We start from the raw sequence: 19608 nt of genomic DNA on the forward strand, positions 1-19608 counted from the left end.
ACAAATATATTAGTAGACAAAGAATAGAATAATGATCCATCCTGCTGTTACTAGTGAATTTTATCTCTGACCCCTTGAGCGCATAATTCTATTTTGACTCAAGTTATCCCTCTGTTTATTATTTGAGGTTTCCTAGATTGTTTCCAGAAGATTTACTACTACTCCCTTTCTTCTTTTTAATGGTACATATTTCCTTTTTAGGCAGCCTTAGTGTGAATTTCTTTGTAACTTGGAGTATTTGATTTTACTTTGGCATTCTTTTTATTCACTAGAAGAGCTAGGAATTCTCATGTAGAGGCTAAATTTTGGGGATTGAGGTTGGAACTCTTGTTTTCTTGATTGAATGCTACTTAAATTCTCTGTGATATGAAGGTGAAATTATGTATTCATGTATATTGTACAAAAATTTGTATTTAATGTCCTTAATTTTAACTCATAAACATAGGTGACAGAATTGTAATTATAGTAAAAATAGTTAATGAATATACTGTTTCTATGTAGATACAAAGCAGTACCTACAGATATTGTTGAAAAGCCATTCACAAAAAATATCATTGTCATTTTAATCATTGATTTCCTTAGGAAATCATGTGGCATACCCCCCCCCCCCATGCCTATGTTTTTGTACATACATTCCTAAGATTCTTTTTGAAAGCTCAGGTGAAATATATGAATTATAGAAGGGCCTGAAGTAATAAAATTGTATTCTATAAATCTTTACTTTGTTTAGTTAATTGCTGTGATTAAAGCATAGGTCATTGTTCTTCAAATATGTAGCTGCATGTAATTGAAAAGAAATTGTGCTTCTGATGTCATACTTTAACCTCGTATTCTTTTTTTAATTCATTTTTATTGAGATATATTCACATACCATGCAATCATACAAAACAAAGTGTATATTCAGTTGTTTACAGTACCATCATATAGTTGTGCATTCATCACCAAAATTAATTTTTGACATTTTCATTACCACACACACACACAAATAATAAGAAGAAAAATTAAAGTGAAAAAGAACAAAGTAAAAAAGAACACTGGGTGCCTTCCCCCCTCCCCCGCCCCCCATGTTTCTACTCTTCCATCCATAAACTGGACAGAGGGGAATGTGGTCCATATGGTTTCCCAATCCCATTGTCACCCCTCATAAGCTACATTTTTATACAATCGTCTACAACTGGGTTGTAGTTGGATAGTTGCAAGTATTTACTGCTAGCTATTCCAATTCATTAGAACCTAAAAAGGGTTGTCTATATTGTGCTTAAGAGTGCTCACCAGAGTGACCTCTTGGCTCCTTTTGGAATCTCTGTGCTGCTGAAGCTTATTTCATTTCCTTTCATATCCCCCCTTTGGTCAAGATGTTCTCCATCCCACGATGCCAGGTCTAGATTCCTCCCCAGCAGTCATATTCCATGTTGCCAGGGAGATTTACTCCCCTGGTTGTCAGATCCCACATGGGGGGAGGGCAGTGATTTCACCTGCCAAGTTGGCTTAGCTAGAGAGAAAGGGCCACATCTGAGCAACAAAGAGGCATTCAGGAGGAGGCTTTTAGGCACAGTTACAGGCAGGCTTAGCCTTTCCCCTGCAGCAACAGTCTTGCCAAGGGCAAGTCCCATGGTAGAGGGCTCAGCCCATCAAACCAACAGTCCCCCATGTCTGTGAGCACATCAGCAACCATCGAGGTGGGGAAGCCCAACACCCCTGCATTCTCCACCAGCTCCTCAGGGGGGCTCTGCATATTTTTTTTCATTTTTTTTTTATTTTTTTTTAAAAAATTAGCTATTTCAAAAAAAGTTTTTTTATAAAAAGATATACAATAAAAAGACAACTAACCTGAAATAGCTACTTTACTTCCTACATGTTCCTACTCTACGCCAAGAAAATAACCTAATATAGCAACATTTCTGTGAACTTGTTCCTATCATACCCATCAGAAATTAGCAAAGCATAGTCATTCCTGGGCATTCCCAGAACTTTAAATTTACCCACGATAGCTTATCTGTTCTTACTGGATTATCGTTCCCCCTTCATTAATTGCTCTTTATAGCTAGTTCCCCTACATTCTACATTATAAACCATCTATTTTAGGAGTGTGTTGTTTAACCTCCAGGTGTTTGTGAATTTTTTAAGTCTCTGATGGTTATTGACTTCTAATTGTATTCCATTGTGGTCACAGAATGTGCTTTGAATAATTTCAATTTTTTTAAATTTATTGAGGCTTGTTTTATGTCCCAGCATATGGTCTATTCTGGAGAAAGTTCCGTGATCACTAGAGAAGAATGTGTATCCTGGTGATTTGGGATGTAATATTCTATATATGTCTGTTAAATCAAATTCATTTATCTGATTGTTTATGTTTTCAGTTTCCATATTGGTCTTCTGTCTGGTTGATCTATCTATAGGAGAGAGTGATGTGTTGAAGTCTCCCACAATTATTGTGGAAACATCAGTTGCTTCCTTTAGTTTTGCCAGTGTTTGTCTCATGTATTTTGTGGCACCATGATAGAATGCGTAAACATTTATGATTGTTATTTCTTCTTGTTGAATTGTCCCTTTTATTAGTATGTAGGGCCTTCTTTGTGTCTCATAACATCCTTGCATTTAAAGTCTGTTTTATCTGAGATTAATATTGCTACTCCTGCTTTCGTTTGGCTGTAGCTTGCATGAAATATTTTTTCCATCCTTTCACTTTCAATTTCTTTGTGTCCCTGTGTCTAAGATGAGTCTCTTGCATGCAACATATTGATGGTTCATATTTTTTGATCCGTTCTGCAAATCTATATCTTTTTATTGGGGAGTTTAATCCATTTACATTCATCGTTATTACTGTGAAGGCATTTCTTGAATCAGCCATCTTATCCTTTGGTTTGTCAAATATATTTTTCCCTCTCTCTCTTAGTCCTTTAATGTACCCATACTGAATCTCTTTACTACTGAACCTTTCTCCGTCTCTCTCTCTCCTTTCTTTGTTTCTCTGTTGGTAGGGCTCCCTTTAATATCTCAAGTAGGGGAGGTCTCTTGTTGGCAAATTCTCTCAGCATTTGTTTGTCTGTGAAAAATTTAAACTCTCCCTCAAATTTGAAGAGCTTTGCTGGATAAAGAATTCTTGGTTGGCAATTTTTCTCACTCAGAATTTTAAATATGTCGTGCCACTGCCTTATCGCCTCCATGGTGGCCGCTGAGTAGTCACTACTTAGTCTTACGTTGTTTCCTTTTTAGTGGTGAATTGCTTTTCTCTTGCTGCTTTCAGAACTTGCTCCTTCTCTTCAGTATTTGAGAGTCTGATCAGAATATGTCTTGGAGTGGGTTTATTTGGATTTATTCTATTTGGAGTTTGCTGGGCATTTATGTTTTGTGTATTTATATTGTGTAGAAGGTTTGGGAAGTTTTCTCCAACAATTTGTTTGAATACTCTTTCTAGACCTTTACCCTTCTCTTCCCCTTGTGGGACACCAGTGAGTCTTATATTTCGATGTTTTATTTTATCTATCATATCCCTGAGATCTGTTTCGATTTTTTCAATTTTTGTCCCCATTCTTTCTTTTGTTCTTTCATTTTCCATTCTGTGGTCCTTGAGGTCGCAGATTCGTTATTCAGCTTCCTCTAGTTTTGTGCTATGAGTATGCAGAATCTTTTTAATTTGGTCAACAGTTTCTTTTATTTCCATAAGATCATCTTTTTTTTTTTAATTTACTCTTGCAGTCTCTTCCTTATGCTCTTCTAGGGTGTTCTTCCTGCCCTTTATATCCTGTGCCATGATGAACTGCATATCCTGTGCCATGCTCTTGTTGTTTGTCTTTAGTTATTTGATAATTGCTGCAAGTACTGTGTCTCCTCTGATCTTTTGATTTGGGTGTTTGAGTTCTCCATATCATCTGGTTTTATCATATGCTTTAAAATTTTCTGTTGTTTTTGTTCTCTTGGCATTTGCTTTACTTAATAGGGTTCTTTTAGGATATGTAGGATTATTCAAAGACTAATCTCTAATTTTTCAGATCTACAGCGTAGTGGAGTACACTTTCTCTAACTAACCAGCAGATGGCTTCCTCAAGTCACCTATTCCACTCAAGTCAGTTCTCCCCAACTTTGTGTTTGTGGTGTGTGTGGGTCAGATTCTTGTGGGGTCCAATTGGTGCACCAAGTTTGGGTGTGTTGTTGGTGTTGTCCGCCCTGAATGTGAGGCATGTGTCTGAGCAGTTAGGGAGGGAGGGTAGCTTTAATAATCAAACCTCCCTGATGTTCCTGGAGATTTAAGGCTGTTGGAAGAGTCTAAACATTCATTTTAGTCTTGCCACAGATTGTCTCTGCTGCTGACCCACAAGTCCTTGGTATTGGCGTATAGTCCCTGGGATTTCTGAGTGGGTTCCTCTTCCAAGCGGTGCCCTTCTAGGGCTTCTGTTGAGGGACGGTTGTGCTACGTCACAAGTGCGCGCTGTCCGTCAAGGGAAGTTCTGGGCCGCTAGGCCGTGTAGGTGCGTTCCCATACTGCTGTAAGGATGGCTGTATGGGGCGTGTTAATTTCCCCCTTTGCGCACATCTCTGCCTTCCCAGCTCCAGGACAGTTAGCTGTGGGGGCGTGAAAGGCTATTCTCCACACCCGATATTGTGGTATGTGCACGTGTTGCTGGAAACACTTCCTCTCACACTGGGTTTTTTGGTGCTGCTCTGGGCTGTGGCGCCGGCACCCTGTAGACTGTTCCCAGCTCACCCAGAAGATGGCTGCAAGGGGTGTGGTTATTGTCGCCTTTTGGCTCCCCTCTGCCTTCTCACTCTGAGACTATTGCAGCGGGTGCGGGAAAGGCTATCTTCCACGCCAGATACTGAGACATTCGCACAGCCAGTTCCTGCCGCACTTCACTGTGCGGTTCTCGCTGCCTTATCTGCAGCCACTCTTGGGTTTTAAAAAAAGAACTAGTCTGCCTCCAAACGCCAACCCACAGTTTCCCCACACTTCTGCGTGGCTGCTGGATATTCAGCAGCTTTACTCTCTCATGTCAGAACTCAGACTCCCAGTTTCACCAAGTGCACGGTCCCTGTGGATTTATCTGACCTTGTCCGGCTGGTGCATCACTGGAACTGGTGTTCTGGGTCACTTTCTGGCTTTTATCTATTATTTTTCATGGAGCTGTTTTTTTGCCCTCTCTCTCCTAGCCGCCATGTTAGGTTCTTCCCTGACCTCGTATTCTTGAATCCATTAATAAGCATTTATGAAACAGGATGTTGTGCTAGTAAATTAGGCTAGCATATAATATTCGTCAGGCTAGCAGTCAGTCTCTCATTTTCTTTCTTTCTCATCATTTTTGGCAGAGTAAATGCCAAACAGGTGAACGTATTATATGTTTTAGTAGATGGGGTATTGTTATTCTGTTTGTATGTGTGTACATGTGCTCTTGGACACACATGCTGGAATCCACACAAAGATCATAAAATTGTGCAGACAAGAAATAAGTTATGAGGACATAAATGAGCAGGCATTTTTTTGCAAGTGTCAGCCTGCTGATAAATTATTCATTAGCTTTGTTGCTGTTTTTCTTCCCTCAGAAGTTTGACAAAATGAGATAAATACCTATTTTGTATTTTATTATATTATTAAGAACTTGTTGGAGAAATGGAAGAGCCAAGAACCCTAAGAAGAAGTGATCAGATTAGTTCAGAAGACAGCATTGGTGATCCTGGGAAACATAATAGTAGAAAAAACTTGCAGGGAAAGAGAGGAATATGTATGTTCTCTTATGTAGAGTATCTTCAAAACCAAGAATGGGGCTTTCTTTAAAGTGAAAATTAGCACCATACCTAGTATATAGAAAGTACTTAAATATTTGTTTTAGAAATATTGGATGTTTCCAGCAAAGAAGAAAAATGACAAAGTGGATACTCTGCAATGTCAGTAAAAGGAAAAACACCTATATAATGGAATAGAGAGACACGTGACCAAGGATAATGTAAGATTTCCTAGAACCTACCGACATATAGGTAGGAATAGTGTTAGAATGGTTTGTGAGTAATATACTAAAAGGAAACCAGGATTAAATGTAAAGCTATGTTTATCCCTGTTGGCAGATGATCCAGAAACCTGGCAGTGAACTTCATGAAAAGCAAAGAGGTTTAGAGTCTAGAGAGGAGGGAAAGTTAAAATGATGGGGTCTGCCTTTTAAAGTACTGGTTTAAAACTAAAAAATGTAATGTTTAAAAGTTTAATTATATATTAAATATAGATTTATATTTAGGCTGGTACAATAAACCCTTCTAAAGGGAGTGTAAATTGGTACACTATTTTTACAAGGCAAGTTGGCAGTAAAAAAATTATATGTTGTGTAAAAGGTGATTACAAGGAATCTGTCCTACAAAAATGTTTGTGCAGTTGAGCACCGATATATGACAGCATTTTTTATCATACTAAAAAATTGCAGACAGGGTAAAATTTCACAAATGAATGATTTTAAACACTTATGGCACATAAGTATTATTAAGAATTAAAACTTATGAAGTCAAATATCAATGCATTTCTGAGTAAAAAATGCAGGTTGCATGGGAACATGCAAAACATTCAATTTTTTTGTTTCTTTTGTATTATATAATTCTGTACATTTATAGGAATCAGGTAATTTGAGTCCTCTGTAAAATTTTTTTGGCTGCTCTAGTTCATTTTCTTTTCCATATTTGTTTGAGAATTATCTTGATTATTTCTGTGAGATCCTGGTGGGATTTAAAAAATTAATTTGCATTCAGGAATTATTCTTTCTGGGTTTTTTGTTTTTTGTTTTTTTTTTTGAAAAATTTTTAAAGTAACAACAGCCACACCAAAATCAAGACAGACTAGCTCCATCACCACCAGAGTTCCATTTTGCTGTCTTTTTGTAGTCGAGCTTCTTCTTTCACCTCTAACCAATGGCAGCCATTTCTCTGCTCTTCATCTTTGTGGTTTTGCTTTTTCCAGAATGTCATATAAATGTAATTATACAGTGTGTAGATAGTCTGTACATTTGAGATTCATCAGTGTTGTGGCATGTATCAATAATTTGTTTTTAATGTTGAATAGTATTCCATTATATAGATATACTATAGTTGGTTTATACATCATCTGTTGAAGGACATTTTGGGGGGCAAGTGGGGATAGCTCCATTTTGGGGCCATTATGAATAGAGCTGCTATAAACATTTTTGTACATCTTTTTGTATGAACATAAGCTTTCATTTCAATTGGATACATACCCAGCAATGGCATTGCTGGTCATAAGGTGAGTGTATGTTTAACTTTCTGAGGAACTGCTAAACTGTTTTACAAAGGGGCTGTATCGTTTTGCATTCCCACGAGCAATATATGAGATTTCCAGTTGCTCTGCTTCGTCACTAACACTTGAGATATTGAAATGATTGTTCTTTTTAATTTTAGCTATTCTAATATGTGTATCTCATTGTGGTTCTGGTTAGCATTTCCCTCATGATAAAGAGTTTGAGCACCCAGTTACATATTTGCCACCCATATCGGTTCTTAGGTGAAGTATTTGTGCAAATCTTTTGCCCGTTTTAAAAAATGGAATTTTCTTGAGTTTTGAGAGTTCTTGTGTTGTCTCCTTACAAGTTCTTTGTCAGATATGTGATTTGTAGTTATTTTCTCCCTGCCAATGACAAGTCTTTTCATTCTTTTCGTGGTGTTCTTTTGCAGAGCAAATGATGGAAGTCCAATTAATCATTGGTTTTCTTTTATGGATTTTGCTTTTTGTGACATGCCTAAGAATGCTTTACCTAACCCAGTGTCACAAAGATTTTGTCGCCTTTTCTAATGGTTTTATAGTTTTATGCCTATAGTTTTAGTTCTGTTATCCAATTTGAGTTAATTTTCTAAGATGTGAGGAATGGGTCAAGAATAATTTTATTTTGCATATGGATGTTTACCATTTGTTGAAAACATGATCCTTTTTCCATTGAACTGTCTTTTACCTTTGTGAAAACTCAGTTGACCAATCTGTTACTGGACTCTATTGTGTTCCTTTGATTTATGTGTCCTGGTGCGAACTGGATAGTGTTCTGATTATTGTTCTTTTTTAATAAGACTATTGTCTTATAAATATTATGCAATGGCCTCCTTTTCCATTGGTAATATTTTTTAGATTTAAGTCTACTTCATTTAATGTTGAAATAGCCACTCCTGGTTTCTTTATATATATAACATATTTTTACTTTTAATCTTCTGTGTTTTCCTATTTAAAGTAGGCTTCTTGTAGACAATATATGTTTGGTTTTTGCTTTTTACCCATTCTGACAATCTCTTTTACTTATGATGTTCATGCTGTTTTTATTTAGTGTAATTTTTGTATTCTTAGATTAACTATCATTTTACTGCTTGTTATTTATTTGATTCATCTCTTCTTTGTTTTCCCCCTTTTTGCTGCATTCTTTTAGATTGAACACTACTGAGATTTTTTAAAATTTCCTATTTGACTTTTTACTTATACCTCTTCATAAAAATATTTTTAGTTTGTCACAGATTTACCATATTGATTCTTAATTAATCACTGTCCTCCTTCAAGTATTTTATCTTTTATACATAGTTTAAGAAACTTTGAAAAATATGCTCCTAATTCCTTTCTTATATCTTTGTGTTGTATCATGCATGTGGCTTTTATATATGTTATAAACCCAAAATACATTGCTACTATTTTTGCTTTAGATAGTTATCTTTTAGGGTCATTTTTAAACAAAAGGACTTTTAATTTACCTTCATTTTTATCATGTGTGGTGCTCTTCATTTCTTTGTTGAGACCCAAGTATTTTTTGCATTTGTTCCAAAAAGTTTCTTTAACAGTTCTTGAATTACAGCTCTGCTATCAACAAATTCTTATTGCTTTTAGTTTGCAAACTCTTCCCTTCATTTTTTAAAAATTGAGATGAAATTTACATAACATAAAATTAACCATTTTAAAGTGTGCAATTCATTGGTATTTAATACATTCACAGTGTTGCACAACCACCAACTTTTAACTAGTTCTAAAGTATTTTCATCACTCCAAAAGGAAACACCATATCCATTAAGCATTCAGTCCCCGTTTCCCGTTTTGCACAGCCACTGGCATTCGTCTATCCATGTGAATTTACATATTGTAGATATTTAATATAAATGGAATCACAGAATATATCATCTGTGCATTTGGCTTCTTTCACTTTGCCTAATGTTTCAGTGGATCATCACATTGTATCATGTAACAATACTTCATTCCATTTATTAATTTATTTACTTCATTACTTACTGATTGATCAATTGATTGATTGTTACATGGAAGTATTCATAGTCCCCATCACATACTGTGAATATTCATATCTTAACACACGATATTCCTTCTGCCATTCCACAGTCACTTGTAAACTCTTATTTATCTTTTTTAAAAAATCTTAAAAATTGTGGTAAAATATATAACAAAAATTTCCATTTTAAATATTTTAAATGTACAATTCAGTGACATTAATTACATTCACAAAGTTGTGTAACCATCATCACTATTTCCAATATTTTTTTTCCCCCCAAACAGAAACTCTGGGCCCATTGAGCAATAATTCTCTATATTCCTCCCTCCTTGTTATCGCTGGTAAACTCTCATCTGCTTTCTGTCTCTATGAATTTGCTTATTCTAGATTTTTCATTTAAAGTGGAAATATGTAATTATCCTTTTGTATAGGATTACTTCACTTAGCATGTTTGCAAGGTTCATCCACGTTTTAGTATGCTGTTAACATCATTTCTTTCTATGGCTTAATAATGTTCTCTTTCATCTACATGTCACATTCTGTTTATGTTGATAGACACTTGGGTTCCTTCTACTTTTTGGCTACTGTGAATAATGTGGTTGTGAACATTCATTTACAAGTATATGTTTGAGTCCCTGCTTTCACTTCTTTTGGGTATGTACCTAGGAGTGGGAATTGCTGGATTATATGGCAATTCTGTTTAACGTTTTAAGGATTTGCCAAATGATTTTACATTCCCATCAGCAATGCAAGAGGATGCCGATTTCTCCACATCCTTGCTTGTCATTTTGTTTTCTTTACTAGCCATCTTACTGGGTGTGAAGTTGTTTGATGTATTTTTATTTGCGTTTCCCTAGTGACTAATAATGTTATGTATCTTTTAATGTGTATGCTGGCTGTTTATATATCTTCCTTGGAAAAATGTCTATTCAAGTCTTGTGCCAATTTTTAAATTACATTGGTTGTCTTAATGATTGAGTTGTAGGTGTATTTGGTATATTCTGGATACTATACTCTTATATGATCTGTGTATCATTTTCAAATATTTTTCTTTCATTCAGTAGGTTGTCTTTTCACTTTTTTTATACTGTCCTTTGCCCCAAATTTTTTCATTTTGATGAACTCCAATTTATTTTTTTTTCATTTGTTTCCCATTATTTTGGTGTCCATATATAAGAATTCATTGCCAAATAGAAGGTCATAGAGTTTTATGGTTTTAGTGCTTATATATAGTCTGTTGATCAATTTTGAATTAATTTTTTGTGTATGGTATGAGATAAGAATCCAACGTAATTCTGTGGCATTTGGATATCCAGTGTCACAACACCATTTGTTGAACAGACTCTTCTTTTCCCATTGAATGGTTTTGGTACCCTTGTGGAAAATCAGTTGGATATCAATGTGAGGATGTATCTCTCAATTCTATTCTATTGGTCTATATGTCTGTCCTTATGCCAAGGCCACACTATTTTGTAGTAGGTTTTGTATCTGGGAAATGTGAAACTGCCAGAATATTCATTTTTTTTTTTAAAGAAAAAAAGTCTTACAGAACTGAATTCTGAAAAATACTGGAAATAGTGATGATGGTTACACAGTATTGTGAATGTAATTAATGTCACTGAATTGTACATTTAAAATATTTAAAATGGAAATTTTTGTTATATATTTTACCACAATTTTAAGATTTTTAAAAAAAAGATAAATAAGAGTTTACAAATGACTGTGGAATGGTAGAAGGAATTATCATGTGTTAAGATACAAATAATCGCAGTATGTAATGGGTACTATGAATACTTCCATGTAACAGTCAATCAATTGATCAATCAATAAGTAATTAAGTAAATTCTGAAATGATGTTATGACCGAAATACTATGTATTTCATTATAACATCAATTTTTTGCACAAATCTGCCACATATTTTCATAAGCATAACCATTCAACACAGTACAAATGATCACAATTTTATTGTTACATGTTTAGTTTAATTAGTTGTGCCTCCACCTAAGTAACTAAAAATTGTGGTACAAAATTAAAATGTTGTTCTGTTTTAAGTTCCTTCCAGCAAGCAATTTCACAATTCTTTCTGCCCACTTCCCCCCAAAAAACTTTCTTTTGCTGTCACAGCCTAAATACTTCAGCATTGCCTTTGCTTGAGGCTGCTGGAAGTTTGATCAAGACTGCGTTGAATCAGGAGATCTTTATGGGTAGTATTTAGATTTTTTGATATAATGTTTTAATGTTTGTTTTTATGTGTTTGTAATAGATGGATGCCTTGAGCATACAGTTCTTTTCTTATTAAATTAAATAGCCTTAAGGTGTAAATACAGACAAGGCATCCATTTAAATTCACTATTAATTATGATGATAGTAAAAGGGAACAAAATAGGAGTAAGACATGTAATCTAAGGTTTTATACTAACAGTTTTGGTTAAGATGGTATTTCTGGAAGTGTAGTCAAGTAATTTTTGTTTGCAGTATGGCTTAGTTCATACATAGACAATCATTTCTAAAAGTTAATAATTCTGTTTTTGTTTTAACATGTTTTAGAAATCTTGGGAAAGACCTTGGAGAAGATCTTAGAAAACATTTTGGCCACAAATCTAATGGAGAAGTCTAAGTTGCTAGGTGACTTTTCATAATTTATGCTTGTAAATGTACAAATTGTAGTGTGTATATTCTGTATATTCATTGTATTTTAAAGTAATTTTCATCTTTTTCCATTAACAGATTGCCTTTGAGGTTGTTTTAAGTTTTGAGTTGTACACCACTTCATTCTTTTACTTCACTGTGGGACAACCTCTCTAGCAATGATTACTTCAGAGTTACCAGTGTTACAGTAAGTGTTGCAGTTTTATTATTTTAAAAAATATATGTTTTCTTAAGAAAATGCTGCCTTTGATGAGACCAGTCAGGTATGTTCTCTGTTATTAGTATAATATGTTTGAAATATAGTAAGTATTAGAGTGTATAGTTATAGCCAACCATAGCCCTTGATATTAGAATGTCAGTGTTCAATCATATTCAAACGTTAGGGGTTAATGACTTATATTAGTGGTCAGCTATCTGAGACCCATGAACCAAATCCAGCATACTGCCTGGTTTAGCAAATAAAGTTTTGTTGGAATAGAGCCATATGCTATTGAATATAAATCTATATGAGTTTGAGTCTATGTGTGCTTTTTGTGCTACCAAGACAGAGTTGAGTAGTTAGTTGCAAGAGAGCCAATATTGCCTGCCAAGCCTAAAATATTTACTCTCTGGCTCTTAACAGAAAAAGTTTGTTGATTCTTCATTAATATTCTTATTGTTCCCTGAAATTGAAATTGTTGAGCCATTCTGGTTTCCCAGAGGTGATACAACGGAAATAACAGTTGGCATTTGTGGTGGCATCTCATTAGAGTTGTTGGAGTTGAAGGACAGATGTAAAATAAGGTCTTGCTTTTGATTCTCTTGGTTTTTCTCAAAACTTACACTAATATGCACATCAGAAGTCTATATACTTTGATGTTATAAAATAACAACAGTTTAGGTACAGTGAAAATGGTCAACAGTTTAAGCAGTTATTTATATGTTATTACTGTTCCAGTTCATTCATCTCTCTCTTTTCTAAGACATTGTAGTAGACTTCTAATCAGTGCAACGGCCTTATTTTTCCTCCTAAGCTCTAAGATATAAAGATGTCCAAATCTCTTAACTACTTGAAAACCTTCAATGCCTACCTCTCATTTCCCTAAATATAGAAGATAAAATGTAAGCTATTTTAATCTCCTTACCTCACAGTTTGGATAGGTGGCCTATCGTGCTTCTATAATGCCCTGTGCTTTTCTCTATCACCGTACTTAACATATTATTTTATAATCCTCTCTTATTGTATTTGATCCACTGCCTAAACTGTGTACCTTTGTGTCCTGATTTTTGTATGGCTCCAGCTCCTAGCACAGTGCTGAGTGTAAGGTAGACCCTCAATAAATAACTGTTTAATAAGATATGACACACAGGTTGCATCTAAGTAGACGTATTTCAAGGGAAGTTGTATAGACATGATAGCAGTTAACATATTATGCATTGTGAGTAACTGATTATTTTTCAGAAAGTTGTATACCTGTAATTTAACTATGGGTGCTGGATAGTTACCTGGGATTTGAGTAAATGAGCTTTTGTTTAGATATGTCAGCTGAAGATGGTACTTGATAAGTTGAGATGTAACAAGCACTTACTGAATATATACAATTTTCTGGGAATTATGGTAGGTGCATTTGCATATATTATCTCACTTCATTCACCTGTCCAGCAATTCTGTATTCATTATTGAGGAACACAAACATGGTATGTCTCTTATTATCTGTAAACTTTGTTTCCATCATCTGTAAAGTGAAGATGGTGTGTTAGAAATTGATCATTAAGTTCTCCTCAAAACAAGCAAAGAAACATTATAATCTAGAGATTCTTGATGTTCAGTCCAAAAGTGATTTTTTCTTTTTAATGTAGACAGTAAAAAGGTCACTCTAATGAGTCCATCACTCCTTGAGTTAATTAGATGTTGTAACATCTGGGGAATTTGTCACCTTAGTGGTGTTTACTATTAAGCATTGCCAGAATATTATCATTTACCACATAGTTACATACTGTGAAGTATGCTGGGTTCTGGTGGAAAACAGCAAATAGAATAGACTCAGTCCTTGTAGATGTGAAGCTTATGAATAATCGCACAGACATATAACTCTAAACTGTCATTGGAGCTATGAAGGAGACATAGAGGGTATTATGAGAATTTTAATGTGTGCCTTGATATAGTCTGTTTTTCTGAGGAAGAACAGTTGAGCTGAATTCTGAAGTGGAGGTGAGTGATTAAAGAAAGAAGAAGGGAGCAGGGTTGCAAGGGACCCTTAGGCAGGAGGAAGCATGAGATATTTGAGGGGCTAAAATAAAGCCACTTTTAAAACTGGGGTTGGGGATAAGAGTATATGAGAATAAGGCTTGTGAGTAGAGGTGTGGCAGTGTAATGCAGGGACCTGATAAGTTGTTATAATAATTTTTTTTCTTTTCACTAAGAGCAGTGGAAACAGTTATAGAGTTTTAAGCATGGAAGAGATGAAATGAGATAAATACTTAAAAAAAATCACTCTCAGTGCAGTATAGTGATTATATTGGAAACCTAACACTGGATACAAGATGACCTATTTGGAGGATGTTGTAATATACAGGCCAGAGATGATGGCAACCTGAACAAAAGTGGTTGTAGTGGAGTTGGAGAGAGGTAGACAGAATTTAGAGAATTTTAGGGGACCAAATTATTTTTATAAGATTTGAAATGATTCCTCTGTGGTCTTAATTTATGTTCAGAACATTAGCCATTTGCAGAGTGTTTTTGAGAGAAATTGGTCAAAATGTAATTTGGATATCCCTTGACTGAGCATTTTCAGTGTGTTCTCTCCTAGAGAAATGCTTGTTGATGTGTAATAAGAGTTGTGTGCAAGGATAGTGATTTCAGCCTCTGTTTGTGATAGTGCAATACTAGAAATAACCTAAGTATTCATTGATAGGAAAGAAAACGCTTTATATATTAAGATATGCAATTCAGCAGTCCCATGTATTTGTATGGAAAGTTCTCATTTATTTAAAAATAAAAAAATGAAATGTAGATATTTATATTTAGATATATATGCTAAAGCATATATATTTGTAGCAGAATATTGATCATATTATTAACAGTGGTTGTTCTGTAGAAAGGATTGGAATTAAGATTTAGTGTGGGTGAAGTGGAACTTTTCCTTGTATTCTACATCTTTTCCATTGTTTGAAACTTTATAAATTAAAAAAAATTATGTGTTGCGTACTTTAATAAGCAAACATACATACATATATACATACACTAACGGGAGTAAATCAGTTGTTTGTGGGAAATAACTGCCATCTTTTATGCTAATTGCAGTTGGCAGATCTAGAAAACACTGTACTTTTCTGTTTTCTTTTGTCAGTGAACTATATTGTTCAAACATAAATTAGTTTCATTACTGGGTCACTTATTATATGCTGGAACTGGGATACAAATGTTACTGGCAGTTGTGTGTAGAATGCCTTGCACGTGGGAGATTGTAGAAGCAGGGAGGTAAGTTGAGGCTCTTTTCAGGTAGTGGTGATCATGGTAATAATAATGGAAATGAGAGACAGAATTATTATATTGATGAGGGTGATTCTGGAGGGCTTACTAACAGGAGGCATAAAAGGAAGATTGATATGATTCTACTTATTCTGCAGATTGACTAACAGGATAATGATAAGAATATGAAATTTGTATTAACAGTTTAAACCACCCCCATGCACTAATTAGACAAATCAGTTAATTAATGGTATCACCCTGAGCAGAGAGCTAGAAGTAAGTCAGAATTAGACTTTAAGTTTAGATGTGGCATGTGGTGAATTTGAGGTAGTGTTCAAGGAGGCATGTCAAGCATGCAGTTAAATGTGGAATTAGAGGTCTGGGATAGGTTCAGATTCACTGATAAGATATGGAGGTCGTTTGTTTAGAAGTTAACATCAAGTAGATGAGACCTCTAAGGGAGAGTAACAAAAAGGGAGAAGAGTGGATAGTAAAGAATTGAGCTTTAAAGAATCAACACAAAGAAGGAATGAAACTAAGAAGAGCATTGACTGAAGCAGATTGAAAAGTAATAGTGTGGGAGCCAGGGCTGACCATTTTCTGTGTACTTGCAGTTTTATGAAGATCCTTTATAGAGTTACAGTAGAATTTAGTGAAGATCTTCTCGTTCATACTATCTGTACCTTTTCAGTACTGTATTGGAGCCAGCCTGTATTGGTTTACATGTGCTGATTATTAAATGTTCAGGACTTTTTTGAGCTGGTTAAATACAGCCTCTCTAAAAATTAAATTTTACAAACTTAAAATTCAATATGTTAAGAATAAAGGCAATACTCAAAACTCATCACTTCCTAATTATTTCACTTTTTACTATTACCTGTGTTCTTGAGGTTGTTGACATCTGTTATAGCTGTATGACATACTACTGCTCATCGCTTTCAATTCGGCATTCACTTTGGTAGCTTGAAATTTGCTATGGTGGAAGTATTTACACTATGGAAATCAGCAAATGCTACAAATCAGGGCTTGATTTATTTTTTTGTTGATTGTCTTTATACTTAAGAAACGATGGAGAAGGTACTAATGCAGACTAAACTTAAAGGTATATCAGTCAGGTCTATAGGTATTACATTATGAGTGACAGAAAACATTGAGGAAATACTCTTCTCCTATTGGTTCTCTTATCCAGTTCAGCAAGGAAGTTGCTCGTATCAGTGACTTGTGAGTGAATTTCCAACAAACATGTTTGTTATTTTATTTGCAGGCTACCCATTAAAGTAAACAAAAATATCAACCATAGTACCTGTCAAAACGCTAATCATTAATTGCAACCATAACCATATGGATACAAGTGTTTGGTAAAAATTATCAAAATCTTTTTGGAGAGTTATTTGCCTATATATAATTTACAGTAAGTGTTATGTGTTTTATTAGTTTATAAATTGTGTATATCAGTAATGTTTTTCATATCAGTAACATTTATAATAAACTTTTATGCATGATATTTTGAAGATCCAGCACATTTACCAGAACACTCTCATGATTTTGATATGAATAAAATTATTCCTGAGCCTTTCTCTTTACATGCTGAAGAATTAGTCTTTTGCAGTTATATTTTGCATTTATATTTTGTACAATGGCTGCCATTTCTGTAATCATTTACCCCTCTTTACTTGGGGGATGCATTTCACTCAAATACTACATGATATCAGGCAGGGTGGCTATCTTATTGATTTGCTGAAGATTGTGTCTGAAAGTAGGCTCTCTATGAACCATCTCCAATCAGCTGTATAGCAGGAGGTAAGGAAATTAGTGGAACAAACTGTGTTATATGAATTAATTTGTTCACTAAAATAATATAACATTTTCTAGGGATTCGACTAATGAAACCACTGCCCATTCAGACGCTGGCAGCGAACTCGAAGAAACAGAGGCTAAAGGAAAAAGAAAAAGGGGTCGTCCTGGCCGGCCTCCAGTATGTATTAAGCTTACCTTTTTTTTTTTTCCTATAATGGTTACCAACTAAATGGGCTTGGTATGAGCCATTTGTTAATTTTAATATTGTTAATATTTTTTAAAATTTCAGTAACACATTAGAGATTCTTGGAAACTTGGCATTTCAGAAAGTTACTTCAGGCAATGATCAGAAAATGGAAATTGATGATAGTATCTTTTTTGCTCCCCCTACCTCCCTTGAAATAAATGGTGGTCCATGTGAAAGCATAGAGAAGGTGATTAACATGGAACATGGATAGTTAATTAAGATTTCCCTGCTTCAGCAAGCTATTGCATTATTCTTTAGAACCTATTTAATTTTTACGTTTCCACAGTTGCATGGAAAGGAGGTCTGTATACACAAACGCTTAGTTCTTTTGTGGTAGGAAATATGGTTTGATTTTTAGGGAAATTACTACTATGCAATCTAGTAAGTAAATAGTAGATTCTCAGCTTATGTTTATGGAATTGAAAAAATGTTGACCAGAATATGATAGTGGTATTCTAGAGACATGTGTTAGACTTCAGTCCATATGTTCACACCCATTAGTTAACATATATCTCTGTCTGTACTTCCATCTAACTTAGACCCACTTCTTGATCTTTGGAACAATGCAGCACAACTTCCTGAGTAGCTGGTATCAGTTTTGCCTTGGGATGGTGCTTTTTATGTCCTTTAATCCTCACACCAGTAATATGAAATAGGTCTTATATTGCATTTTACAGAATAGAAAACAAAGTTGGAAAGTGTTGATTTTTCCAAGGTCACACACAGCAAGTGGCAAACCTAGGATTTGAATTCATATCCTAAAACCCAAACTCTTTCTCTTCAGGATGCCAGAATACCATCCTATTAATATTGAGAGGTATAATTGTCAGAATGATTAAATTTGAGTCACGCACAAGTGTTTGTTGTGAAGAAGGTTTGGATATTTTCTATTGACCAGAGCCCTTTTGAACAATTATGAATGTAGACTGATAAATGCTTTGTTCAACTATATTGATGCCATTCATGCCTTTTTAGGGGACTTTGAGGATCTGTTTTTGTTTATTTAGTCAGTCAAATGAAGACAAACAATATAAGACACTTTCTGTTAACAAGCAGTATTGTTTTCCTTATTTCTAAATTCTTAGGGAGCATCTCATTCTTGGTATTTCTTTTTGGTGTACTATTTCATAGATTTTTTTGATCCCGTTAAAACCACCCTTATTTTTTACAGTTGTCCTAATTAATATTTATTACTATAGCTCTCTACCCAAGTAAGTAATGATTTCTAAACAAATGTATTGTATCAGAGAAGTACATGTTTATAATAATCTTATGAATATATTGGCAAATAATGGACCTCATCCTTGGTGATGGCATCTAATCTTCTTGACTGTAAATGCCATCACCAAGTTCATGTTGCCCAGATTTATGTTTCAAGCCTGGACCTTACTCGTAGACTCCAGACTCATGTACAGATGCCCATTCAGCATCTTCATTTAGATATCTAATGGATCCAAGATGTTAAAACTCTTGAGTTTCCTCTTCCCTGCCTACCTCTCTTTCATAATGGCAACTTCATCCCTCCTAGTTTCTCAGGATCAAGAAACCTTGGAGTCTTTCTTGATTTTTTTTCTTTCTCAGCCTGTTTCCAGTCTGTCAGCAAATCCTGTCTAATCTACTTGCAAGTTCCTTCCATCTCTTAACTACCAAACTGGTTTAAGCCATCATCATATGCTTTGCTCAAGTACATCAGGTTCACTCCCTGTTTCAGAACCCTGCTCAGAGTGCTGCTCTCCTCTCTGTTCCAGATATCATCACTTCCTTCAGGTCTTGCTCAAATGTAATCTTGTCATTGAATTGCAAATCCCTACACCTATACACTTGGACTCAGTATCCCCCATTCCCTATGTGTGTGGCTTTTTCTTTTTTTTTCACCACCCTGTATCCATAGCACTTATTGCCATTCTAACATGGTAAACATTTTACTTGTTTATTTGTTGTTTGTCTTCCCAAACTAGAGTATAAGCTGCGTGAAGGCTGAGTGTTTATCTGGTTTGTTCACTGCTTTGTACTGGTTCCTAACCTACAGTAAGTGTTCTGCAAATATTTGTTGAATGAATAAATAAATGTTTACTTTTGTTTAATCAGCACTTCTTCTCCCTGGTTTTAAAAATTCTTTTTATTTTGAAATAATTTCAGATACAAAAGATTTTTAAGAATTCTACAAAGAATTCTCTTATAACACCTTCATGCATATGTTAAACATTTTACTAGAGTTGCTTTA

At 34.8% G+C, this 19608-nt stretch overlaps 1 protein-coding gene across 4 annotated transcripts in view; it reads left to right on the top strand.

Annotated features, from left to right (window-relative positions):
* Positions 1 to 19608, top strand: part of STAG1 (stromal antigen 1) — a 425662-nt gene that overhangs the window by 108404 nt on the left and 297650 nt on the right. For 3 of the 4 annotated variants that reach the window (XM_037844439.1, XM_037844447.1, XM_037844454.1), the window contains exons 2-4: positions 11788 to 11865; positions 11968 to 12076; positions 17213 to 17315. In XM_037844439.1, coding sequence (XP_037700367.1) covers positions 12048 to 12076; positions 17213 to 17315 — 132 coding nt within the window. In that variant the 5' untranslated portion in view covers positions 11788 to 11865; positions 11968 to 12047. Of the gene's footprint in view, positions 1 to 11787; positions 11866 to 11941; positions 12077 to 17212; positions 17316 to 19608 lie in introns of all 4 variants that reach the window. The other variant, XM_037844464.1, reaches the window with a different exon arrangement.

Source organism: Choloepus didactylus, chromosome 1 (assembly GCF_015220235.1).
Source record: "Choloepus didactylus isolate mChoDid1 chromosome 1, mChoDid1.pri, whole genome shotgun sequence".
NCBI classification, from domain to species: Eukaryota; Metazoa; Chordata; class Mammalia; order Pilosa; family Megalonychidae; genus Choloepus; species Choloepus didactylus.